General features: G+C 49.7%; 4 protein-coding genes across 4 annotated transcripts; 1 reads left to right on the forward strand and 3 right to left on the reverse strand.

Annotated features, from left to right (window-relative positions):
• Positions 1 to 1,122: 1,122 nt before the first annotated feature.
• On the reverse strand, positions 1,123 to 1,676 carry BJ212DRAFT_407502 (uncharacterized protein). The gene has a single exon (XM_041343129.1). The coding sequence runs from the start codon at positions 1,629 to 1,631 to the stop codon at positions 1,314 to 1,316; it is 318 nt and encodes a 105-aa protein (XP_041185427.1). The 5' UTR covers positions 1,632 to 1,676; the 3' UTR covers positions 1,123 to 1,313.
• Positions 1,677 to 2,944: 1,268 nt separating this feature from the next.
• Positions 2,945 to 3,913, reverse strand: BJ212DRAFT_1406835 (uncharacterized protein). Its single transcript, XM_041337426.1, has 5 exons — positions 3,614 to 3,913; positions 3,439 to 3,560; positions 3,203 to 3,368; positions 3,113 to 3,143; positions 2,945 to 3,056 (listed from the first exon to the last, which is right to left on the reverse strand). Exons 1-5 carry the CDS (start codon positions 3,654 to 3,656, stop codon positions 3,047 to 3,049), a joined length of 372 nt encoding a protein of 123 aa, XP_041185428.1. The 5' UTR covers positions 3,657 to 3,913; the 3' UTR covers positions 2,945 to 3,046.
• Positions 3,914 to 9,450: 5,537 nt separating this feature from the next.
• BJ212DRAFT_1406857 (uncharacterized protein) lies at positions 9,451 to 9,836 on the reverse strand. Its single transcript, XM_041337427.1, has one exon. It carries the CDS (start codon positions 9,818 to 9,820, stop codon positions 9,488 to 9,490), a length of 333 nt encoding a protein of 110 aa, XP_041185429.1. The 5' UTR covers positions 9,821 to 9,836; the 3' UTR covers positions 9,451 to 9,487.
• An 11,088-nt stretch (positions 9,837 to 20,924) lies between these two features.
• On the forward strand, positions 20,925 to 21,506 carry BJ212DRAFT_407741 (uncharacterized protein). Its single transcript, XM_041343130.1, has one exon. The coding sequence runs from the start codon at positions 21,005 to 21,007 to the stop codon at positions 21,338 to 21,340; it is 336 nt and encodes a 111-aa protein (XP_041185430.1). The 5' UTR covers positions 20,925 to 21,004; the 3' UTR covers positions 21,341 to 21,506.
• The last annotated feature ends 5,090 nt before the right edge of the window (positions 21,507 to 26,596 follow it).

Here is a 26,596-nt window from a genome sequence, read left to right on the forward strand (position 1 = left end):
TTGCAGTGTGTTGCATATGAAACTGCAGTGCGAGTTTTGGGAAAATTCAGCTTCGCTGCCTTTAGCGGGACTTTTGCTTTCCGCGCGCATGACTGTGGACCACCGTGGGTGTGCGCCACACAGAGCCGAGTCGGCATCCAAAACGACGCCACAGCGCGTACCAGCCAAAGGGGAAATTTTGACACCTCCCGTGAACTTTACCAGGAATACCGCAGGTTCCTTGTGTAACTGTAGTGTCGTTGAGAAGTTAGAATAAACGACGACTCGGGCACAACAACGCCGTTCGTTGTCTTTGATAGATCCAGCCATACAACGTTTGCTCTTGCTCTGATTTGAACGTTCGGATTGGTTTAGTGACAGTACAATATGTGATATCCGAGTTCTTCATAAACTCTGGTGATCGGCATTCGATCATCCAAGTGAGGAGATCCAGGTGGTATCATACTGGTATCATGTCATACGCGGCCCGGGAAATCCGATGAAGTTCGGGTTCTGCATGGAACGCGCGAGAGATTCTAGCCAAAGGCACCCATGATCCCATGATCCCATATACTCATAGGGAGGCGACACTGCACGGACACCCAATGTTTTTTCTATTCCAATCTATTGAGGATAGAACCCTATGTAGGACGGTACTTTCTAGTCTATGGGACCCTTTATCTCTGAAATAGCGAATGCCCCTGATGCTGAGACGTACCCCCATCAGTCCGCCGTTCCCGCCGGTCGTTTTTAGACGCGCATTTCAATGAAGACGAGAAGAAATCTATTTCTGTTGCGAGGTGGTGGGCTGCTTGCGGTGATGCAAACGCTTTTCCCGTCCGCTTTCGCGGATTATTACATAATGAGCGTCATCGAGAATCCGTGTAGACGAGATATTAGGTATGTGATTATAGCAGTTTGTTTCGGTATTATTGATTGGTCGTGGCTTTAGTTCTTGGTGTACAGGGTGTTAGATTTCGTGAGTTTGATAGTATGCTTCTGCTACTGCGATTTCACTTCTTTCGTTTTTGGATAATGGGACCTCACCGAATGTGGCTTTCAGGCGCTGCGTGGAGTTGACACTATTAGCGTGCTAAGTGTGGGATTGCTTCGGGGTCGGTTAGGAGATGGGGAATGGATGAAGCGTCACGTCCTAGTGCGCATTGAAGGGCGTGTGTCTCTCTCTCACATAGTAGGGTATTTTAGCGTAAAGTGGTGAATTGATTCTTCGTCATATGGGCAGTGTAGGCAGTGTGGACTTTCGACTTTGTTAATGCGGTAGAGGTGGCGGTTAAGGGGGACGTGCTGGGATCGGAGTGTCATGAGTAAACCTGTTAGTCCCTTTGGGGACACCCAATGTTAACATCCCGCGAGATGGCTTCCGAGTTACGCGGGGGGTGTACATTGGGTGTCCGCGCATGACATGCATTGTGAGTGGACTCGGTACTAGTAAGTACTTCTATCTGAACGTCCTGCACAGACAGACAGACAGACATAAATATGTGTGTGTTTGAAGCGAGAGTGGGTTCTGGGGATGATACGCACTGAGCACCGGCTTGATAATGGTGCAGGAACGGAAGCGGTGATAGAGCGTGTTCTATGTAGGCTCTGGCATCAGTGAGGATAGCACGAAGATTCAGAAGCGCAGCCATACTGACGTGCCTGCGTTCAGGCCCATAATATATAAGTCAAAGTCAATCCCAAATTTTGAAGAACACTTGAAACTTACAAGTCATGTAACCCCTACTCAAGCCGTTCTAAAACCAAGTACTTCAGTGTCAGAGACGCACTATATATGCATGACACGTACCTCCGGACCCAGAAGGAAAGCCCTTCCGACGCCAGTGGCGGAGGCTCGGGTGAGGCTCTTTAACATCATGCGCATAGTGTATGCAACAAAACCGGTGTGTTCGAGTGAACGCCCAGAGAAATCGTTTGGTACTACCAGTAAATGACTACTCGGAGGGATCACCACTGCAGAGGAAGAGGGATGTGGTTCTGCGAGGCGTTCATGATCAACTGAGCTAGTGATAAATTCATGGATGGCTCACTATAAATACAGCTGTCAGTGACTTCTTTTTGTCTGAGATCTAGCGTTGGCAGATCCACGAAGTACTAGAACCGAAGCACGAGAGTGAGATTCACAATGAGTTGCAGGGCACCGCGTGTGTGATGTCGGAGATAACGATAACGATCGATGAAGAATATCCCGTGGTGGGTTGAGTGATATGGATGTTCTTACATCACACCGAACCACCACGAGATATCTGCGTCGGATGCAAGGGTTGATGACGCTTGTAGACGCACAAAAGAAGAGGGTAGCGGGATGCAGGGAGATGAGGAACTAGTCGTGGATGAGCACCACGATCGACGAAGGATACCTCGTAGTAGGTTGAACAATTGGTCACTTCATCCATCCTTGTACGAGGCATTCTGCATCGGATGCAAGGGATCATGCATATGATGTACGTAGACTCTAGAGGCAGAAAAAAGGGGTGGTGCGATGTAAAAAGATACCACAATGTGCGACGCGGACAAGGGGCTAGCGATGGGTATGCATCATGATCAATGAGGGATAGCTCGTGGTGAGTGAAGCAATAGCTTCAAGGGACAGAGTAGGAAGGATGAAAGTTGAGTATAACTCGTAATGGATCGGGAAATGTGTAGAGGTAAATGCGCAGAAAGAAGAGAATGTACAGGCAGCGGGTGGTAGAGCGAACGAGCCAAAACAAGCATCACATCGAAGAAGGATATCCCATGATGGGTCGAGAAATTGCTGATTCAAGTTCGACAATCTTTCAGCCCACCATGAGGTACCCCGTGTTGAACGTAAGGGACGTAAACTCTAGAGGCCAGAAACAGGGTGGTGTGGTGTGATAAGGGACTAGCGAGGGATGTCGATGACTGACGAAGTATAGCCTGTGATAGATTGAACGATCGCTTGACAAACGAAGCATCACCTACTACGAAGGTTCTTCGTTGGATACAGGAGAGACCTGGCCACGAAAAAGATAGTAGATGATGGTGCTTGAGATTGAGAGCGTAGCTGTTGTAGTGCGACCTGCGTTCAAATTGAGCTGGAACAAGCGGAATGAATGTAAATGGATGAAGAACAAGTAAACACATAGCTCACGGTGGATCGATGACGATAACTGCGAAGTATTCTGCATTGAATGAAAGGGGTAAGTGTGAAGGCGCAGGAAGAAGAAAATGTGGAGCGCACCATACGATGGCGTGCAGGTCGGGGCGCTGAAGATGGTGATAAAGTAAACGAGCCTAGGCGACGAAACCTTTGTGGGAGCCGTCCATGAAGGAGGTGCAAGAGACGGACAACGTACTTCCAGCGGATGGCTAAAACAAACATCGGCGTTCCGTTCGTTGTCGATATCCTGGTCCAATCCAATGTATCAATCAAAAAACAGCGCACAATATTGACGTCAACCGACGAGACCTGCTTACTTTGATAAATTTGTTCTGATGAATGTTTGGATCGGTGTGGTGAGAGTGCGACTCTGAGCGAGGAGATCCCGTTCGTATGGATACCACCGTATCGAACGCGAGAATCCGATGAAGTTCAAGTTCTGTGTAGAGTGTGAGAGATTCCGCAAGTAAACATCAGAAGAGGAAGACGGGCTCATGCATGTGAATAAGAAGCTGAAGCGTGTCATGCACATCATCAGCCACGCATCATATACATATGCTGAACTCGTAGGACAGGCAATATTAGTGTTGCACGGTACCAAGATATCTCATCCTGCGAGACTAGCATGCATTGCAAGTGGGCCTACTTCTCTGAAGACGTCCTGCATACACCCAGATATATATACTTGAAGTGAGAGTGATGAGCGCTGAGCACCTGACTTGATAGTGGTGCAGGAAAGGAAGCAATGGTAGATCTAGGTGTGTTTGATGTTCTGTGGCGTTAATGAGGATGATTTAGAAGCGTGGGAATCCGCATTCAGGCTCATAGTCAAAATCAAAACCAATCCCGCACCCGCAATTTCCAATGAACACTTGCTTGTAAGTCGTGCATCCTGGTCTAGTCTAAATCCTGAGCACGAAGCTGTCCTGGGACCAAGTGCTTCGGTTTCACAGAGGCACTATGCAGTTTAATTACTTGTGGATGCAGAAAGTCTGAAACTACAGGCTCGTATGAGGAGATTCGACGATATACATGTACAGAGAGCCTCTAGCACACAACAAAACAGGTGTATTCGAGTGATCGTTATATTGACAATGCGTCGCCAATATTCGGGACTACTCTAGGAGGTGACTGCCGAGGAGGTCCCTGCGTCGGATACAAGGGATCGCGATATAGGGAAAGAGGAGGGTGATGTGATGTGGACACGATGTGGGAGGTAATGCTAAGGATTAACCATGGATGAGTACCATTTTTGATGAAGGATACCTCGTGAACTCAGAATTCATGCGGGCAAAGCTCGTACCACTACGAAGTATTCTGGATTGGATGGAAAGAAGAGGATGGTAGACAATGGCATGACATTGCATGAAGCTTGAGTGTAGCTCGTGCCAAAACCCACTGGGAAGGGAGATAGACGCTCTAGCTTTGGGGCGACATACTTGTATAGAAATGGCAAAAATGCGGCATCAAGAACGAACGTGTGGTTAATTTCATCGCCAATCAAATCGCGTCGAATTGTTTGATCAATGACTCGGATGGCGTGTTGTTGATGTAGGATCTGGTGTAGGTGTCATGGATTCGGGGGGTCTGCTGGTGTTATCTGACATGGCGAAGCTGGCGCCAGCGGAGTGACTCAATTGATGAACCAAATTGAGCATGCATCCTTCAAAAACTAGTCAATCCGATTAACTTATCATAAGCCATATAAACCTGCTGTAAGCAATCCACTCTTTGGACTGCTTTTCGACCATGGATACATTCGCAGAACCATACACACGCGCAGGAGACGACATTTCACTCGATGCAGTCCGTGATCATGTTAGAGCACTCGAAGCACGACACAAAGCCAACGGTGTCCAATTATCAGGCCGCATCATTCATGTCTGCCATTATCTTCCTGTAACTTGCACCATCACTTCCGCCGCTGCAAGAGATGGCGTACTCAGTCCACCTCCCACACCTCCTCGTGTTCTTACAGATGTACCACCAAGCCCATCCGAGGAACTTCCTCCACTCGCTCTATCCACCCAGCCTGAACGTTGGAAACTAGCTCCACGCTACGGACACAGCGCAATGACAAGCGGTATTCGTAGTCTCAGCGTCACACACGAACAAATCATTCTTGGATGGACGGGCGACATTCTATCACCCGCTGCTCCACCCGATGGGAATTCTTCTCCAGATGGTCATTCACTCCACTCTCGTTCATCATACACCACACTAACTCGTCTCCACAGGTGACGTCAACCCCTCCACTGGTGAACGCGTCCCGTCTGTTCGCGACCGTATTCCGTGCTCTCGTATCTCTCAAGAGGACAAGGATGCGCTCGACGACGAGCTCGCTCATTACATCGGGCTTGAACAAGAAACCGGTAAACCGATCAGCTATCTTCCACTCTGGATGGAAGACAACGTCGCACACGGTCATTACGATGGATACTGTAAACAAAGTTAGTCCTTAACTATATCAGGCACACCTCTTCTTGATCTACCTCCATCATCTACTTTTGGCCCTTCTCACCTCGCTTTCCATACTTCTTTCCTTCTTTGGTTCACCTCCTTCACCTTTCTTTTCCTTTGTCCTATCCTGTGTTTCTCCATTCCGTTGGCACTTTGATCGTATTTGATTTCATGTATTTACCCATCTCGTCTAATCTCCTTTATCTTCGACTTCGACTTCCCAACTTTGTTCTCGCTTCTTATTACTACCGGCCCGGGGCGCCTTCTAACCGTTGCTAACTCCCACCCAGCTCTATGGCCCCTCTTCCATTACCTCCTCTGGCAGGACGTAGCAACAGAGCATGCCAGTGCCGACGCTAATTACGAGTATTATGAACAGGTGAGTTCGGTTGGTTTGATCCGATCATCTTGCCGTGTTTAACCATACACCAATAGGCCAACCAAGCATTCGCAACACGCCTAGCTAGTGTCCTCAAACCAGGGGATCTCGTTTGGGTCCATGACTACCATCTCCTCCTAGTCCCCCGCATGCTCAGAAATGCAATGCATTCCGGTGCTGTGAGCGGCGTGGGTGGGGAGAATGGCGGAGACGTGTGCGTGTTTCATCGATCGAGGAGGACACGAGTGCTAACATATACACCACAGCATCATCGGTCTATTCGTACACACGCCTTTCCCTAGCTCAGAAGTGTTTAGATGTTTACCACGTGCGTCCCTCTCCATTCCCTTTCGACCCACTAATCAACCCCCACCCAGGCCGCAAAGAAATTCTCGACGGAATGCTAGGCGCCAACCTCATCTGCTTCCAGACCTACAGCTACACCCGCCACTTCACCTCCACCTGCGTTCGCGTATGCGGGTACGAAACTACCAGTAAGGGTGCTACAGCCGCCTCTGCTAGCGCGTCTCGGAGCGCGAGCGTTGTCCCTCGTAGCACGACTGCAACTGGGATTGAATTCACCCGCAGTGGAAAAAGCAAGAAAGGCGGAGCGGGCGTTGAGAAATATGTCGGTATCGATGTACAGGGACATGTGGCTGCTGTTACGCATTGCCCGGTGGGGGTGGATGCGGAGAGAGTTGCGAGGGATACGTGAGTTTTTGTTTTTGTTTTTGTTGGTGATGCTGATGGGCACGCACGCACACAAACCAGCCTCCGCGCAGGCGTACAACCGAAACTCGAAGCACTCCGCGCACTCTATGCAGACAAGAAGATCATCGTAGGAAGGGACAAGTTGGATGTCGTCAAGGGGGTTTTGCAAAAGGCAATTATTCTTTCTTGTATGGTTGTATTGTCGTTGATTGGTTGCTTCTCGTACCATCGTCCAACCTGACAATATAACACCAGCTCCGCGCGTTTGAGAAGCTTTTACATGATTACCCAGAGTGGCAGCGCAAAGTCGTGCTTATCCAGGTGTGTCCTGTCATCTGGAGCAATACCCAAATATCGATGAATGATAAACACTGGTTGCAGGTGACATCCCCCGCGTTAACAGACTCTCCAAAGCTCGAGCGTCAAGTCTCCGAACTCGTCGCGCATATCAATGGAGAGTATGGGAGTTTGGACTTTATACCCGTACATCACTAGTGCGTGCACTTTTATTATGTCTTCACATGTCTGAGTTTTTGCATCACATTTACTTTCACATAACCTCTACAACGACTCCAACAGCCACCAGACCCTCCGAAAAGACGAATTCTACGCGTTGTTGAGCGCTGCAGACCTCGGAGTAATCACGCCCCTCAGGGACGGAATGAACACGACCTCGATGGAGTTCGTGATCGCACAAGAGCGCACGAAGCGCTCTCCACTCGTATTGAGCGAGTTTATGGGTATCAGCCAGCACATGGCTGATGCGCTCCAGGTGAACCCTTGGGATCTTGGGGTGCGTATGCATCTGCCTACTCAGACCGTATTTGTGTTATTGACGGCTGTGTCGTGATAGGATGTAGCAGCTGCGATGAACCGCGGGTTAGTCATGTCGGAGGAGGAGAAAGCTTCGAGACACGCCGCGTTGCACTCGGTCGTGACCACTCACACCTCGCACACGTGGGCTGCGGTCCTTGCCAAGATGCTGCTTTCGCAGATCAACGGACAAAATACTGCACGTCAAACGCCTTACATCCCTAGAGACAGTCTCAAGGAGCTGTATGATAACGCCGGGAAGCGTCTGTTCTTGTTCGATTACGACGTGAGTGGCGGATGGGGGATACAGGACTCGTAGTTGACATTTGACGGATAGGGCACGCTCACGCCGATCGTCAAGATGCCATCAATGGCGCTTCCTTCTCCCGATGCACTCACAGCCCTCGCAAAACTGACATCTGACCCAAACAACATCGTATACATCGTATCCGGCCGTGACCAAGCGTTCCTCGAGGAACACCTAGGCCATCTCCCGCGTCTCGGGATGAGCGCAGAGCACGGAGGATTTATCCGTTCGCCTGATAGCGCTGTATGGATGAATTTTACCGCTAGTCTTGATATGAGCTGGATGGAGGAAGTAGCGGAGATCTTCAGGTATTATACAGAGCGTACGACTGGGAGTCATATTGAGATGAAGAAGAGCTCGATTACGTGGCACTATCGTTCAACTGATCCCGAGTGGGGGTGCGTGTGTTTGTGTTTTATTTATTTATTTCGTTGGGCTAATGAGTGATGGGTGGGTTATAGACAGTTCCAGTGCAGGCAGTGCCAGGATTTACTGGAGAACAACGTGGTACCAAAGAGGCCGATCGAGGTGCTCGTGGGTAAGAAGAACCTAGAAGTGAGGCCTATCGCCGTGAACAAGGTCTGAATACGCGGTCTTTGATACACGTGCATACTGACGATTCATGCAAGGGTGAGATCGTCAAGCGTATATTATACCAGAACCCTGGAGTCGAGTTCATCTTTTGCGCTGGTGACGACAAGGTTTGTTCCATCCCTCCTCCATCTCACTAACTTACTCACCCTCCAACAGACCGACGAAGACATGTTCCGCGCCCTCCTCCTCTTCCCCCCTTCCTCAACCGGCAAAGCGACGATGGAACCCCCGCTCTCAGTGATGCTCGTCGATAACACCAAGGAGCACAGCGACGTCGAGCTTGCGGTGTCTCCCGAAGCTGTGTTCACGACTGCCGTTGGACAGAGCAGCAAGCGGACGCTTGCGAGTTGGCATGTGACGACGCCTGAGGAGGTGGTGGAGCATATGTTGTATTTGGTTGGGGAGGTGCCGAAGGGGGAAGAGGTGAAGGGGTATCTGTGAGTTTTGCATTGTGCCTTGTGAATCGCGTTGCATGCCCCGCGAATCGTGTTGCGGTATAGAATTTTTTCGTTTTAAAATGTTTGTAGAAGGTGTTAAGAACATTCATGTACTTGTACATGTCCCTAGAATTTCTATAGACCAATGATTATTTGTTTTGCAAGATGTCGTTGATTTTGGGAGTCTGGAGAAGAGCGAGGTTAATCGGACCCGTACTTACCTTGCTATTGGAAAAGTGAATCCAGTAGGCCTTTCATGAAGCAGGATGACTGAAGATTCCATCCTGACCTTTTTTCCCAACGAGATATTCTTCGATGTATATCCGTGAGCAGCGTAGATCAGCCTACTTAGATTTTTACTTTTGCGCGATGTCCGGCATGTGGGTTGGTGGCACGCATCGACCATACCTTGAAGTGCTCAATAAGTCTCTCCAGTAGTAGAATCGAGTGTGTTCCCCGTCGCAGTGTATGAAGAATGAATGGAGTCGCATAGACTCTTCTGAGCGTAAATATAATAGTATGAGGGGATGTAATGTAAAATAAAAACTGCAGTATCAAGGTAATCCTACAAGAGCCAACAAGAGGGACACCGAAAGGATGAAAAACAATCCAACATCAACAACTGATGAATCTGTAGCAAACGAAAGCAATACGACACCATAAAACTACACACCAATATGAACAAAAACGATTCTCTGCTCGAGCGGCACTTTCGTCTTCACGGCTTGTATAGCATGATTAAGTGCCCGCGCCGCCTTCCTACAGTCCATGACAACACCATCCTCCGAATCCTCAAACATCTTCTCGTCAAAAGGCTCAACAATGTGTTTGGCGACAGCATCATCGACCGCCCACAGCGTGCCAATAACGCTTTTAAAACCCGAAAACTGGAGACCAGCTGCGAGGTGGATGACCTCGTCGGGTGTCTCCTCATCGCCGACAGCAGTATGACAGGCGGATAAGAACGCGAACTCGGCGTGCGGAATGTCTTTCTCCATGATATCAAGCAGCGTCAGACGTTCATCTCTCATGGCGAAATGAGAATTGTAGGGCTGCTCATAGTCCTGCTTGCCATGGCAAGCAAGGTGCACCCAAGTGTTCTGTTTCAAAGCGTGTAGTGCACCTGCTCGCGTGGCGCGGTCGCCAGAGAGAGTGGTGGGGTTGGCCGTCGCGGGGAAGAGCTCACGGACAAGGTCAAGCTCGCTGTTGACAGCCGAGAGCTCCTTGCCTTGCCCTGCGCCCGGTTGACCTTGTCCGATCGCCACAAAGGACGGACTGATACGCTTCTTGATCATTTGTCTAGACCTGATCAGAGCCGAAAGTGTTGGCGTATAAGAACAGATGTAAAGATCCTCCAGGCATGGCTCCTTAGAGCGATCTGCCTTTGTTTGAAAGGGATGAGCTGCGTGGAGAGGAATAGATGTGAAAACTGCAGTTGGACACAACCAGATTCGAGAGTAGCGCCGTAGTTTAAGGACGTTCTTGAGTACGTTGACAATGGGTAGCATGATCTTGTCCCATATAGTCCGCAAGAGTACTATTAGATCCGTCCTCGACTCCGCTGGGTTCATCCGAGTCGCCTGTCGTATTGCCCTGGTGAAGCGATCCTTGAGATTATTCAGATCTGTGAGAGCGACAGACGGCAAGGGAACATGATGGGGCTCTCCCGACGTCGGGACGATAATGGCGTTGCACGAATATTGACTGGCAATGAGGATGATGACTGGGCCATGGCGCGCTGCCGCTTGCAAGTCTTCATATGAAGGTGGGAGCAGGAACCGCGAAAAACCATCAACTTTGTGGATTTCAGCCACTGCAAATTTCCACTGCTCCATATATTGCCTGTATTGTGTTTCTGCCTGATCAGCAGCAGCTCGGTCTGTGCTGACCATGGAACCTTGGGCGTTGGAAAGGTGTTTGCTGAGCTCCGAAAATGTGTGAGCTAAGTTGAGATTCTTGGACTCGAGGTCTTCGAGTGGAGTCCTCAATCGAGAGGCCAATGACCACTGTTGGCCACGACCCCGCTCCACGAGTTCGACTGCGTGTCGCAGATCGCCACTACGGATGGCACGTGATGTTGCATCTACAGGTAGTGATCTGACATAACGGAAAGCTATGGCAGCTTCACGCCGTAAAGTTGTTGACGGCCGTGTCGCCAAATGAGCATCCAGAAGCTTGAAAAATGTTGAGTAAGCTTCCAATGCGGATTCATGACCATACTACTCAGCCACAACAGCCCAGCTATATGACACACTGATGCGCTGCGGCAAGCCTTGAGTGGCATGTCCTGATGCCAGTCTGAAATTTTCCACTGCGAATGACAGATCGGCGACGTTGTGTCGCACTCGGTAACGAGACAAATAAGCCTGCTGTAGCCACGTGTAGCTGAAATGTCTGTCAGGGTGCAATGTAGGCAAAGCCTCCAAAGAGTCTTGGCAAAGTCGAATGGCCTCCTCGACATCTTCATTCTCTTGAATTTGCATGAAACGAGAGCAGAGCACCGAGCTCAAATTCAAAAGATTTCTATGGCGCTCGGGATGATCATGCCGCCTTAACCGAAGCGATTCGCGAGAGACTGATGGCCTCGTCGAGATCCTCGGTGACATGCAAATTGTTATATCTAGCTGCGAGTGCGACGGCAAGGTTGTTAAGCGCGGTATCGTGATATAAATGCCCAGGTGGGCGCAGCGTCAACGCCTCGCGATGGAGGCTGATAGCGCGGTCGAAGATGGTAACTCGGTAGGGGTTGATAACTGGGTTGATATCGCCAGCATATTGATTTGAATAGGTAAGAAGGGCTCTTCCTAGGTTATCCAATGTGCAGTCACGAAATTCGTGCCCAACAGGGCGCAGGCTTAGCGCTTCTGCAAATAGAGAGATGGCCTCGTTGAGGTCATCGGATTTGCCTTGGAACTCGAAGCGAGACAGGAGTGAGGAGGCCAAGTTATCCAGGGAGGCATCACGGCTGGGATGTCCTTCGGGGCATTGAGAAACGACCTCACGACGAAGTCGAATGCTCTCGTCTATATCATCAATGCTGCCGCATTGCGCAAAATGTGTTCTGAGATCCAGCGAAAGCTTGTCGACTGCTCTCGGACGGCCTGTATGGCCCGGAGGATAGAACTCGAGCCCGATTCGCTGAAATTGGATGCTATCGCTGATCACAGTATCAACGCCATTTGCCATTGCCGCAATGTAACGAAAACAGGTGCCCTCTGGACAGAGGGGCAGTAACTTGGAGGACAGTTGTATGGATTCATGGAGGTCAACAGCGGTGTCCTCCTTGAAGTAGCGCCGGATTAGCGCGTCGGCGAGATAACAGAGTGATATTATGTGATCGGGGTGGTCCTGCAGACGCAATGTAAGGGCTTCGCGGAATAGAGATATACTAGAATCGATATCTTGAAGATCCTTTTGAACGTAGCCCATAAGGCGGGCCGATGCGAGGTTGAAAAGAGCCGCTGCGCGGTCGGGATGGTCGACCGGACACTGGTCCAGAACCAATTGAAAATGCTCCACAGCATCGTGCAAGTGAGAGACCGTCTTGCCCGTCACGTATTCGGCAAGCCGTGCACGGCCCGCATCGGTGGCTCGAGCTATCTCGCAGTCTACGAGGGACTACACGTGACGTCAGCAAAAGCCAACAGAATAGACTTGGGTGTTACTCACGCCAAACAGTGCACCGTCACGATCTTCGCAAGGATGTAGGACGGCGACCTTCAACGTGAGAGAAGGGTGATCACCACAAACGGATGGGAAGGGCAGTTCTACGAGATATTAGTAGATGTGCATGAATGAGAAGTAGGGCACTCACCGAAAGGCTCATCTCCATGACCGAGTAGCTCGTCCCACGCTGTTTCGAGTTTTCCAACGACTTCTCCATTACCTAGCATTCGACCGAGCTCATATGATACCCTGATCTCCACCGATAATTCAGGTACCTCGCGTAATGGCCTAAAAACGGATGATCAGTCCTCAAATCCCATGTGAAAGTCACTATACACTTTACAAAATCACAATATCGCCCAACATTTCAGAATCATCAGATGATGGTACTCGTACGGCTGATTTCCAGCGCCTCTTCCAATTGCCATTGATAGTCACAAAAATGCCTGCGGGTATGCGCCCGGAAGGGAGCGGAAGATCATTCACCCTGATGACTGTAGATTAGGCGCGAGGTTGAGGTACAAAACAAATACGAAGTTTATATAAAGCGACCCATGTTCAAGTCTGACATATTGGCCTTCCCAGCCACCGGGCATGATGGTGGAATGACGCATGATGACAGGGAGGATCCAGGATGGGCCGAGCAGTAGGCAGAATGAGGAGTAGAAGAAGGCAGGAGGTAGAGATATGGGGACTGTGGAGCGCTTTGGGGTGACGCCTCGGTGGTCATGCTACACGTGCATTTACAGCTGTTCGGCACGATAGACGCTGGTATGATTGCACCAAATGCTGAGGCCAACAGATGACCGACTAGCGACAACAGGAGAGCCTGTGCTAAAGAAGTGGTAAAATGTCAAGGCCAATCAAGTGGCACGCCCAGGTTAGAGGGGGTAAGCGGGAAATCTCAGAGCTTCCCACAAAACCAAGGTAAAATCAATGCCAAATATTTCCATGTCAAAGCAGTCAGCAGATATATACGAAGATTGTTGCAATACTTTACAATTTACTGTTCGCAGGTTCACTGATGAGCGTTCTCACTGTTCCGGGTGCGTTTCGCCTGACAGTGTGTGAAGAACACTTCAAATACTCGAACAATGAATGAAGTTTCGAAAGACTATTCTAATAGTACTAGTACACAATTACACGAGGAGATATCGATGCGAAGCAAGTATCAAGGCAATGTTACAACAAATACACCAACGAGACGAAATATCAACAACAATTCGTACTAGAGCCTAGCTAGTGAAAGCCATGCAAGATAAAACTACACACCAATATGGACAAAAACCATCCTCTGCTCCAGCGGCACTTTCGTCTTCACGGCATGTGTAGCACAGTTGAGCGCCCAGGCTGCCTTCGTACAGTCCATGTCACCACCATCCTCCAAATCCTTGAACATGTTCTTGTAGAAAGCCTCCACAACATGCTTTGCGACAGCGTCATCGACCTCCCACAGCGTGCCAACGACGCTCTTGAACCCTGAGAATTGAAGACCAGCTGCGAGGTGAATGACTTCGTCGGGCGTCTCCTCATCCCCGACAGCGGTGTGACAAGCGGATAAAAACGCGAACTCTGCGTGCGGAATGTCTTTCTCCATGATATCAAGCAGCGTCAGAGGTCCATCTTTCATGACGAAATGGGAATCGTAAGGCTGCGTAGGGTCCTGCTTCCCGTGACAGGCAAGGTGCACCCAGGTGTTCTCTTCCAAAGCTTCGAGTGCACCTGCTCGTGTCGCTGCGTCTCCAGAAATAGCAGTGCGGGTGGCCATCGCAGGAACGAGCTTTTGGACAAGCTCGAGCTCGCTGTCGACAGCCAAGAGCGCCTTGCCTTTCCCTGCACCCGGTTGACCTTGTCCGATTGTCGCGAAGGATGGAGCGACACGACTCTTCATCATCCGTCTAGATCTGACCAGAGCCGAAAGTGTCGGCGTGTAAGAGCAAATGTAAAGATCCTCCAGGCATGGCTCCTTAGAACCATCTGCCTTTGTTTGAAAGGGGTGAGCTGCATGGAGAGGAATGGACGTGAAAGTCGCAGTTGGACACAGCCAGATTCGAGAGCGGAATTTTAATTTCACGTCATGCTGGAGGACATTGACGATGGGTAGCATGATATTATTCCATACTGTGCGCAAGAGGACTATTAGATCGTTACGCGGCACTTTGGGGCCCATGATAGATGCGTGTCGTATCGCCCTGGCAAATCGATCTTTGAGATTATTTAGATCTGTGAGGGTAACAGACGGCAGGAGAACATGACGGGGCTCTCCTGACGTCGGGACGATGATGGCGCTGCATGAATATTGACTGGCGATGAGGATGATGACTGGGCCATGACGCGCTGCCGCTTGCAAGTCGTCATAAGACAGTGGGAGCAGGAATCGTGAGAACGCCCGGAGATTACGGATGTCAGCTACTGCAGCATCCCATTGCCTTGTAAGTTGCCTGTACTCGGTTGCTGCCCGATCAGCAGCGACTCTGTCTGTGCTGGCTGCGGAACCCTGAGCGTCAGAAAGGCTCTTGCTAAGCTGTGAGAGCTTGCGAGCTAGCTCGGGACTCGTAGACTCAAGGTCTTCAAGCGGTGTTCTAAGTCGTGAGGCCAGCGACCACTGCTGGCCACGGCCCTGCTCCACGAGTTCGACTGCCTGTCGTAGATTCTCACGACGTATGGCACATGAGGCTGCATCTACTGGCAGTGATCGTGCGCTGTGAAAAGTGGTTGCAGCCTCGCGTCGTGAGATTATCGATGATCGCGTCATCAAGTGGTTGTCGAAAAGCTCCAAGCATGTGTGGTATGCTTCGAGGGCAGATTCATGTTGACAGACTTCTGCTTGGTAAGCCCAGTCAATAGCCTCAACGATGCGCTGCGGCAAGCCTTGAGTGGGGTGTCGCGATCCCAGCCTGAGGTTCTCTATAGCGAGTGACAAATCAACAGACTTGCATTGCATTCGGTAACGAGACAAGTAGGCTTTCTGCAACCGCATGTAGCTGTAATACCTATCTGGGTGCAGTGAAGGTAGAGCCTCCAACGACTCTTGGCAGAGTCGAATGGCCTCCTCGATATCTTCATTCTTCTGAGTTTTCGTGAAACGAGAGCAAAGCACCGAGCTCAAATTGAACAAATTTCTGTGACGCTCTGAATGGTCAAGTCGCCTTAACCGAAGCGATTCGCGGTAAAGATCGATAGCCTCGTCGAGATCCTCGCTGACATCAAATTTGTTATATCTGGTTTTGAGCGTGATGGCGAGATTGTGAAGCGTGGTGTCATGATATGGATTCCTAGGCGAGCTCAATGTCACCGCCTCGCGACGGAGGCTGATGGCTCGGTTAATATCATTAACGTCACCCCATTCGTAAAAACGGGAGCGGAGGGCGCCTCCTAGGGTGTCCAATGATACACGGCGACTGTCGTGCCCAGCAGGGCGCATGCGCAGCGCTTCTTCATATACACAGATGGCTTCGTCAAGGTCATGGGATGTGCCTTGGTGATCAAAGCGGAATCGGAGTGAGAAGCCCAAGTTATTCAAATAGGTAGCACGGCCGGTATGTTCCTCGGGGCATAGAGAAACAGCTTCGCGACCAACTCGTATGCTCTCGTCTATGTCATCAATGCTGCCGCATTGTCGAAAGCGTAATTGGAAAGCACTTGAAAGCTCGTAGAGTGCGTCTGGACGGTGTTGATGACCCAGAGGACAGAGCCGGAGCACAATTCGTCTGAGGTGGATGCCTTCATCTGATGCGTTGGTTGGAAGATTGTTGCATGCGCGAATCACATAATCCACGCCATTTTCCCCTGCCGCGATGCTGCAAAGGTAGGTGCCCTCTGGACAAAGGGGCAGTAGCTTGCAGTACAGTTGGGCGGATTCATGGATATAGACGGCAGTGGCCTCCTTGATGTAGCGCCAGGTCAACGCTTCAGTGAGGTGATAGAGCGACAGCGGATGATCGGGGTGGCCCTGCGTACGCAATTCAAGGGCTTCCCGGAAGAGGGAAGTGACGGAGTCAATGTCTTGGAAATCCTTCCGAATGTAGCCTTTGAGGCGGGCCCACGCGAGGTTGGTGAGAGCCGCTGCACGGTCAGGATGGTCGACCGGACACTGGTCTAGAGCCGACTGAAAATGCTCTACAGCATCGTTCAGGTAAGAGTCGTTCTCGCTTGAAACATATTCGGCGAATCGGGTGTGGCCTGCATCCGTGTCTCGATCAATCTCGCAGTCTGCTGTGGACTGCAGTTGACGTTCCGTCAGCAAAAGCCAACGGCACAGGGACTGATGTCACTCACGTCAAGCAGTGTGTTGTCCTGATTGTCGCAAGATTGTACAACAGCGGCCTTTAGCGTGAGGGAAGGACAGTCGCCACGAACGAGTGGGAATGAGAGATCTACTAGATGTTAGTAGTCGTGCGTGAATGAGAGGCTAGTTACTCACTGAAAGGTTCATCTCCGTGATTGAGTAGCTCATCCCACGTCGTTTCGAGTTCTCCGATGAGTTCTCCATTTCCCAGCATTCGATCGAGCTCGAAAGATGCCCTGATATGCAACGATAGTTTAGGTGAACCGTCTAATAATCTACAAAAACAGAAGATCAGTCCTCGAGTCGCGTCTGAAAGTCTCCGTGGACTTCACAAGGTCATGATATCGCCCCATGCTACAGATTCGTCGGATGATAAGACTTTGATGGCTGATTTCCAGCGTCTCCTCGAGTCAACGTCGACGGAGACGTAAATGCTTGCGGGTACGCGCCCAGAGGGTATTCGAAGATTCTTTCCGCCGATGACTGTAGATAGATTATGAGGATCATGAAACAGATACGAAGGTGATATAGAGAGCGGCTAACCTTCGAGTTTGATAGATTGGCCTTCCAAGCTACTAGGCATGATGGAGCGATGAAGATCAAGGATGGGTTGAGCGGTGGGTAGAATGAACGTTAGAGGAAGATGGTGGGTAGGGATACGGGGATTGTAGATGAAGTTCAGGTGAAGGGAGTAGAGAATTCGAGGGTTCAGGTCATGCTGCACGTGTATTTCCATATTGTCGATGGCTATTCGGCACAATAGACGCTAGTATGGTTGCACTAAGCGCAAGGTCAAAAGCGTTAGCGGGAGAGCCTGTACTAGAGAAGTGGCATGCTAGGTTTAGAGGGGACATGTGAATCTCAGAGCGTCCTGCCATGTTGATCCAACCTTGCTACCGTACTGGCATACCGGGTGTGCTTGGCTTTTATCAGACATACTTGATACTCATTTAGCATGTACACCAAGGCGAAATGCAAAATCCAGTGTAATTGATAGTGCAAACAACACAAGTCGCTGAAAAGACGTGTACATGAGGAACCGAACGACTTTATACGAGTCCGAATGTTATGGACAGAGGATGGTCGAGCCACCTAGTGTTGTAGAAATAGAGGCAGCCTGGATTTACGAGGTCGGATGTAAGACGTACAGGGTACCTGGGACTTGCTTAAGCTCGGTCTTTGAGGTGAAGGTGGGGGGTAAATTTTGATGGAGGAATCGACCGTCGTCGAGAGACTCGGAGGGGTGTTCCCTGATCAGGCCATCTGCTATTCAATTGCGAAAAAGACTTCAGCCATAGGCACAAGTCCAATTTTATCTTACTAGTCATCTCCGAGATTGAGACAGACTCCACAAAATGGCCGCCGTTCGCACATTGAAAAGTCGAGCACCTTTGCTCAGATTTCGGCTGCCTTTGCATATTACATATCCAGCTTGTAACTGAAACTGGTTTTTGCATTAATGAGTTGCTGTGCCATGAAGTCGGAAGTCCGCCGTTTCCGATCGCGTGATTTTGAAGAAATAAGCACAGCCACCACCTGTTAGTTTGAGGCTGTTGGACTTGCAACGAGAAACGTTCAGTCCAGTCTGTGACTGTCTGCCCTCATCGTGTCCAACGGTGAACTTATCGTTTTTACCGTGGCCGAATGGCCAACCGCATTTCAATTCTGACCGCGAGCGAGCCCAGGTCAGCACTGGACCGACAATCCAGCTTGGTTTCATCTTCAGCCGCATCATTCGTAACAGCGCCTTCGCCGACGACGACGATCTGCCCAGACATGGACCACACTCATACTCAAATTCATATAGTAGAAGTAACAAGGAATGCAGTTCACCTTCACCCGCCAAAACCATTGCCTAGCATTCCCCGTGAGGATACAATCGGTCCACCTCCACCTTCTCCTCCAGCCAGCGTAGACGAGTCACCTGACAATCTATCATCCTTATTCCCAGTCAGGCTCTCCAAGTCAGACCCACTCCCGAAGGGCATCGAGGCAGACATCGATGTAGAGTTGGATACAGCCACCATAAACAGTCGGCGCACACACGACCGTCTTCACCGTGCTTCCACAGAGACAAAATTTTCTGCCAGAGTCCCTAAAGTCTCCCAGACGAGCAGCTACGCCCCAACTGCTAGCACATCCAAGACCCAGTATCCAGACGGTCTCCTCCACCCACCCCCTCGTCCTGTACGCCGCAACACGACAGGCTCCGCACGCCGTCCTCATCCACCTCCATCTCCATATGTCGCAACTGGAGAACTGGAGGATGACATCCAGATCCAAGCAGAGCAGATTCGCCGTGAAAGGAAGCGAAAGCAGGCTGCCGAAGTTGCCGCAGCAGCTGTCGTCGAAGTGGCTCAGAAAGAGGACGAGCTTCCCTTGGTAGGCAATTTAATAGGAGAGGACCATGCAAACTATGTCCTTATGTACAACATGCTCACGGGCATCAGGATAGCTGTGCGTCCCCAATCTCTCTATGTGCGCAGGCTCTGACTCCACCCAGGTCTCACGATGCCAGGCAAAGATAAAGCGACCCCTTACCGAACAGGATTTTACCGCAAGGCACAAATACTCTTTCGATATGTACGTATTCCCTATCCGTCCCATACTCCAAACTCATATCCCTTCAGCGTCGGGAACGAACTCACTCCCTCCGCGAGATACGACTTCAAATTCAAAGACTATGCCCCTTGGGTCTTCCGCGAACTCCGCGAAGACCACTTCTCTCTGGACCCTGCAGACTATCTCCTCTCCCTCACATCTAAATACATCCTCTCCGAGCTCACCTCTCCAGGCAAAAGCGGCTCTTTCTTCTACTTCTCCCGCGATTACCGCTTCATCATAAAGACCATCCGGCACGCGGAACACAAGTTCCTCCTTCGAGTTCTCCCGCAGTACTGGGAGCATGTCAAAGCGAACCCTCATACTTTACTGAGCCGGTTTTATGGACTTCATCGGGTAAAGCTTCCTAGGGGACAAAAGATTCATTTCGTGATCATGAACAATTTGTTCCCGCCTCACAAAGACATTCACGAATCTTACGATCTCAAAGGGAGCACTGTCGGGCGTATCGTACCACCTGCGAAACTGGAGCAGAATCCTCGTGCCGTGCAGAAGGATTTGAACTGGATCGATAGTAATAGGGTGCTGGAGCTTGGTCCGGAGAAGAGGGCCCTTTTAACGGAGCAGTTGAGGAGGGATAGTGAGATGTTGAGGGATCTTGGAGTTATGGATTATAGCTTACTCGTTGGGCTTCATTGGGGGAATAGGGGAAATAGGGAGAATGTGAGAGGGAGTACGTTGAGGGTATTTGAGGTTCGTCTACCGTTTCCTCTTGCGTTCAAAAGCCTTACCCTTTCGTGTGCGCAGCCCTCAGTCCCACCCATCCGGCGCAAAACCACGCAAACGAAAGACGGGCGGTCCCCTGAAGCGATAGCTATGCGCCGAATCATGCGCGCATCTGATCCGCACCAGTTAGGAACGGCACTTGATCTCCCGGATTCGCCTTCTCCGTCAATGCAAACCGTTGCGCCGTCTACGCCAGTCCACTCCCAGCGCACGCGACCACGTTCTGGTTCGAAGGGTACGAGCAACACAAATTCGGTTGTGAGCGGGAATGGGATTATGCAACAGGCCCACCCGACATTCCAAACCCCACCACATCCATCTCATCCTCTCCACCAATCTCAGCCTCCTCAGCCTCAGCCTCCCCACCCGCACCACCATCCTCCTTCCTACACACCCTCGCAGCAACCCCACCCCACTCAAGACCGCGATCACTTTCTGTTCTATCAAGATGAAGGAGGCCTTCAAGCGACCGATGAAAGCAACGAGGAGATGGATGTCATTTATTATTTGGGAATTATTGATATTTTGACTCCATATGGGGGGTTAAAGAAGTGTGAGCATTTTTGGAAGGGGCTGAGCGCTGATCGGGTGAGTTGCGTTTTTTTTAGCCATTTCATTCCTTCCTTCGTTTTTAAAACTAACGCAAACTCACCTTTCAACAGCATAAAATTAGCCCCGTCCCGCCTTCCGAATACGCGGACCGATTCTTTGGGTTCATGAAAGCTATTATGCGTGGAGGAGAGGGTGGGGCGCGATTCAAGGCTGAGTGATATCCTTCGTGTGTATGGCGTTTTGTGGTGTGGTGGGCGATGACTGATGTTTGCCCGTAGGCAACAGCTGAAACACGCATTAGTAATGAATATACTGCCCCCTCGTGGTCATGAACTCGGCGAGATTGACGACACCGCGTTACGTCAATTTATCATCGCATCACGCATCACGCATGATCCTTCAAACTCGTTTTCCTACCCCTGCTGTTGCTTCATCTGGGGAATCCGTGGACATTTGCGATGCATTGGAAATTGTACTGCTTCTGATCCTGTTTCTTTCTCTCCCTTTTTGCTCGGCACATTTTCCTATTTTGTTTCGACACCATCCACAATCCCTCATGTTCCCTTGCTCATGCTCTTTTTATTTTCTGCATGCTTTCCTTCATCCCACGACCGTTGCATCTCCCATCCACTACATATTCTATTTTAAAAAATTTGCATGTTAATTTCTTGTCCATTTTTCTTATTCCTTCATTCTTTTCCTGCTTGTTCGTGCATTATTTCCTTTTCCTTGTTGATGCGACTTTAACTTTAATATCGCCACGTGCTTAATCTAGTGCTCTGTCTCTATCCTTCCTCTGCTGCGTATGATTTGTTTTCGCTTGGAGGATGAGAGAGGGCACGTCGTACCTTTACTATCACTGCACGGGTACGATCTTTGAGCACATCATGCACGCTCCTTTGCGCAATCTCAACGTTTACGCTCGTTTCTCATCCTCAGCGCTTTCTTTCGTACACACATACACTCTCGTTCGGACACGCATTCACTCGTTCATACATGTTTTGTCTCATCCTCGTACATACTCACACTCGCTCGTTTCAATTTTTTTTCTTGCCTCTTGGACTATGCAGCTTGCTTGGGATAGATAGCATTATTTATGATGAGTCTAGGTATAATTTATCATGGTATGCATATGGCGTTGTTTGGCTTTGGGACGTCCGTCTTGAGTGGGGTATATGAGGGTCTATTCAAACGTGTTTTATTGCAAAGGGGTTTGGCGTCGAGGAGGTTTGCGATCGAATATACCGCATGTATAAGGCCTGGCTAGCTGTGCAACGACTTCGTTTCAGCGCGATGCCCGTGTACGGTCCCCCGGACTTTTCATACAATATACAAAACGCGGACGATCATCGATTCACAAGTACACATATTGATTCCACTTTGCAACCTTGGTTGTACAACTCATGCTACAGTAGCAGTATGCACAGCGCACACCATGATCCAACTACTTCTAGTCATCGCCGATATTGTAAACCTGTCCAAGGTTTCACAAGGAGAATCTCCACCTTTGGGGAGACCGACGTCCTCGACAGGAAGGCCACTTGCCTCAGGCCTCGCTTCCACAAATCGGTCATTCCTGGCTCGATATCATAGAAAAAAGTACTCCCCCCCTCACCGTCAATGGTGATGCGGACAGATATCGTGTATAGGGTGCCGTTGTAAATGCCAATCTGGGTCTCCGTGGCTGCCGTATATTCAGAATTATTATTAGGAACTGGCTGTAAACCTCTGAACGCACCTTTGACAGACATTGTATGTAGTAGTAAAAAGATTTGAAACAAGTGTTCGATGCAGCAGTAAAGATCCCTGGGGAATGAATCAAAAATGGGGACGAATGAAGCCAGGGCTTGGACTCACTCAGAGTAATCGAAGGAGTGATGGGGAGCTACCTTCAAGGCTTGTCGCGTATTTATACGCATGAACCTGAATGAATTCTTTCGGAGCTCACATTCAAAGCTCACATTGCCCGAGTTAAGTCATTGCCCAATGGGTTGCGGTTCAGATGATGATCAGAATCCGACGGAGCAACTGACCTTGGCAAAAGAGGGGTTCGGATGTGAAGCGAATAGCACTGACAGGCAACTCGTCATCATTCTTGCTATCATCGTGATTTATGTATGTAACATACCTTTGGAGTAAATCATGATGCGGACCATCAAGAGTTCCCGGCGCGAAGTCTGGCAGTTTGAGTTGGATCCGAACATGCTGAATGGAAGCCTGCAGGGATTACGTCTCGAGCCGTGCTCACAGCCTGAGTGGCACTCTCGAGGGTGCTGGATAGTGTTACGAGCACATTTCGATTGAAATAAAGGGACTACGATGAGTCAACTACATCTGCTCGTCGATAAAGTTGCGATTGACCCCGGAAGTGATAGTATCATGATCACTGATCCAACGACTACTTAGGTAACTGCCAGGATCGTGATGGTACTCAACTTGAACCGAGATGGCGACATTGTGTGTGATCAGTCGATCAACCAGGTTAATGTGACTTACGTTTAAAGTTTGAGCTGTTCCTGCAATACCTTTGTACCATGGGGAGCTAAGAGGCCGGGGGAAACTTGAATGCCACAATGCAAACTCAGCCGGAATTGGGTTTCTAAATCCGAGGTACGAGGGTGGGAGTCTGCGCTTAGTTAAGCGAGGTGGCGAAGCGCTCCTCGTCTTTCACTACAAGAACTTCACAATCAGCAAATATGGTGAAGATCAGTGTTCTGAGTTCTCTCTGTTTCTTTTGCATATTTTCTTTTATGACGTGATCGCCAGTTATCCGCCTTCACCACTCATCAGTGGCACCATCAAGGATCGTATCTGCCATCAGGTCCTAGGACTAGAGTCAGAGAACTCAACCCAGCGAAGCGACCTACTACTGCTGAACTTACTATGAACGTGTCCCGCGGCGGTTTCGTCATTCTTCCGCGAACCAAACAAGTAGACTGAGGTATGGGCACGAATCAGCGTATTGATTCATAGTAATAGTCCGTGATGGTGGCTCGTATCCGATGCAATAGCTCCTTGCTTTGGGATGTAAAAATAGTGGTCGCATGGCGGTGCAGAGAACCGAATGAAGTGTGAACTCATCAGATTTGAAGAGAGAACCAGCATACTGGACACCTCAGATCTGAGTACTGCTAGTAACGTGTATATTGTGGTTTCACGTTCTTGGAAAGCAGACGGCCGCGACTTGAAAGAAGATAAAGTCCTCATATTTCAACCCCGAAATGTGCTCGTAACACTGTCCAGCACCCTCGGACCTGTGCGAGCGCCACGTATGCGGGCAACGCTCGAGAAGTAATCCCCGTCAGGCTTCCATTCAGCATGTTCGGATCTGACTCAATTGTCAGACTTCGCGCCGGGAACTCTTGATAGGCCGCATGATGATTTACTCCAAAGGTGTGTTACATACATAAATCACGATGATGATGACAAGTTGCTTGTCAGTGCTATTCGTTTCACATCCGAACCCCTCTTTTGCCAAGGTCAGCTGCTTCGTCGGATTCTGATCATCATCTGAACCGTAATGTTACTGAGAAGATCGTGCAAAACCAATCGGGCAATGGCTTAACTCGGGCAATATGTGAGCCTTGAATGTGAGCTCCGAAAGAATTCATTCAGGTTCATGCGTATAAATACGCGACGAGTCTTGAAGGTAGCTCCCCATCGCTCCTTCGATTACTCTAAGTGAGTCCAAGGCCTGGTTCATTCGTCCTCATTTCTGATTCATTCCCCAGGATCTTATAGCTGCATCAAACACTTGTTTTCAAATCTCTTTACTACTACACATAATGTCTGTCAAAGGTGCGTTCAGAGGTTTACAACAGTTCCTAATAATATTCTGAATATATCGGCGGCCACAGAGACGTGATTAGGATTGAAAACAGCTCCCAATACACGATATCTGTCCGCATCACCGCTGACGGTGAGAAGGGGAGTACTTTGTTCTATGATATCGAGTCAGGAAAGTCCGAATCGTGGAAGCGAGGCCTGAAGCAAGTGGCCTTCGTGTTGAGGACACCGCTCTCCCCGAAGCTGAGGACTTTCATTGTGAACCCTGGAGAGGTTCACAATATCGGCGATGACGACTAGAAGCAGTTGGATCATGATGTGCGCTGTGTATACTACTAGTACTGCAGTGTAACAGACGCCTTGTTGTACAACAAAGTTGCAAGGTGGAATCGTTCTCATTAGCCTCATCTGACGTGACCTGCAAAGCTGCAAGAGAAACTGAAGGCAACTCCAGCCGACCTACCTCTGCCCAAGCAGAATAGAAAAATTACCCCTCCCTCACCTCCAAGGTAATCGTCGACCGGAATTGACAAGTTCAGTACTACCGTGTAGAATTTCTCGGAGAAGCTAGTAGGATTTGCTTCGATTGTCGCCAAGTTGTACACACTAACCCTTCATGTTTCAATCAGGGACGATTCACGCGTGTCATGATGAGGTGGCAGACGGTCATTGCAGTACTATGCTGCGCAACACTTGCTTGTAAGGTTGTTACTAAATCGTCTCTGAAGAGTCACCGGGCGGTCAGAATATAATATTGGAGCCCTCCGGCGAGAACTACGAGCCCGTAGACTCGGTTTGCTACTTTTCAGCTTGGTTCACTGAGCACTGTCGTGATGTGAGATGTATGAGCCAGTGCTCAGTTGTTTGAATAACGACGTCTACATATAGACAGCCCCTGGCACTCCTCAGCTATAGGTCGTGGAATAGTGGTACCGACCAGCACACGCAAACAACTTTCAGTACTGGCTCTCGATGTCTGACCCGCCAACGTGAAGTATTGTATTGTAATGCATATGTTCCTTTCTCTACACTCACCACAACGTCCGAAGGCGAACGAATTGGCCGATACTCGTACAAAATAGACAGAAACAAAGTACGGTTCCAAGAATGCGCGATTACCGTCTTCCAAGCCCACTCAGGTCCCATGCAACCATCGACTGCATGAAATCAAATCTGCCCAATATCCTCAGCACCAGATCGCGCGCAGAGGCCCGACTAAACGGCATCCACCAAGCATATGTATTGTACGTCAGGCTTGCGAATTTCAAAAGATTCTTTGTGAAGCCGATAATTTCCAACGCTCGAGCGTGACGCGCTTCCGCAAATTCCTGCAAAATAGTATCACCCACATCGGGGTTTTCTGCAGATGCTTGAATATGCTTCGTGACAACCTCTGAAAGGAAGATTGCATCCCTGATAGACAGGTTCATGCCCTGGCCGCCCGCGGGTGAATGAATATGGGCTGCGTCACCCACTAGGAAAATTGCGGCGCCAAGACGCGTGAAGGTGCGGTCAGCGATGGCTGAATGGGTTCTGAAACGTGTCGACCAGATCAGCTGATCGATCTTGACAGGCGTCGGATTAAGGGATAGAACTGATGTTATACACGCTGGACCATACGTGTCGATCAAGTCCTGGATGTACTCCTTCGGCGGTGCGCGAGGCGGCTCTCCATTCTTGAGTGGTACAGCACAATCTATACGAAATATGGGCTTTGAAATGGGTTTTCCATCTCGCGTCAGCTCGTCGTTGAAGCGGCTGCCGAGTGGTGTGAGCACAAATAAATTGCCTGTGGAAGCTGTGCCTTGAGGTGACCCTCGATGGTTAGCGGGCCAACAGGTTCGGGCTCGAATGTGACATCCGCAGAGACCATTTGAGCCAATAGGTGATTGCTTGGGTTTGGGCCTTCTGGGTCAGAGAACCCTATTCCAGAAACGGTACGAATCTAAAGGTGCTCGTTAGACATTCCACAAAGCTAAGCTAGCAGGCACCGAGAACTCACAGTCGAGCGAGCGCCATCTGCGCCAATGATATATCTAGCTTTGATGACTTGACCATCTTCAAAGGAGACGTCGGTGATGTGAGGATCCTGCTCGTTCTGTTTCATTCCAATCACCCTATGTGGACGCTGAAC

This window comes from Suillus subaureus, assembly GCF_016647635.1.
Source record: "Suillus subaureus strain MN1 chromosome Unknown BJ212scaffold_232, whole genome shotgun sequence".
In the NCBI taxonomy this organism is placed as follows: domain Eukaryota; kingdom Fungi; phylum Basidiomycota; class Agaricomycetes; order Boletales; family Suillaceae; genus Suillus; species Suillus subaureus.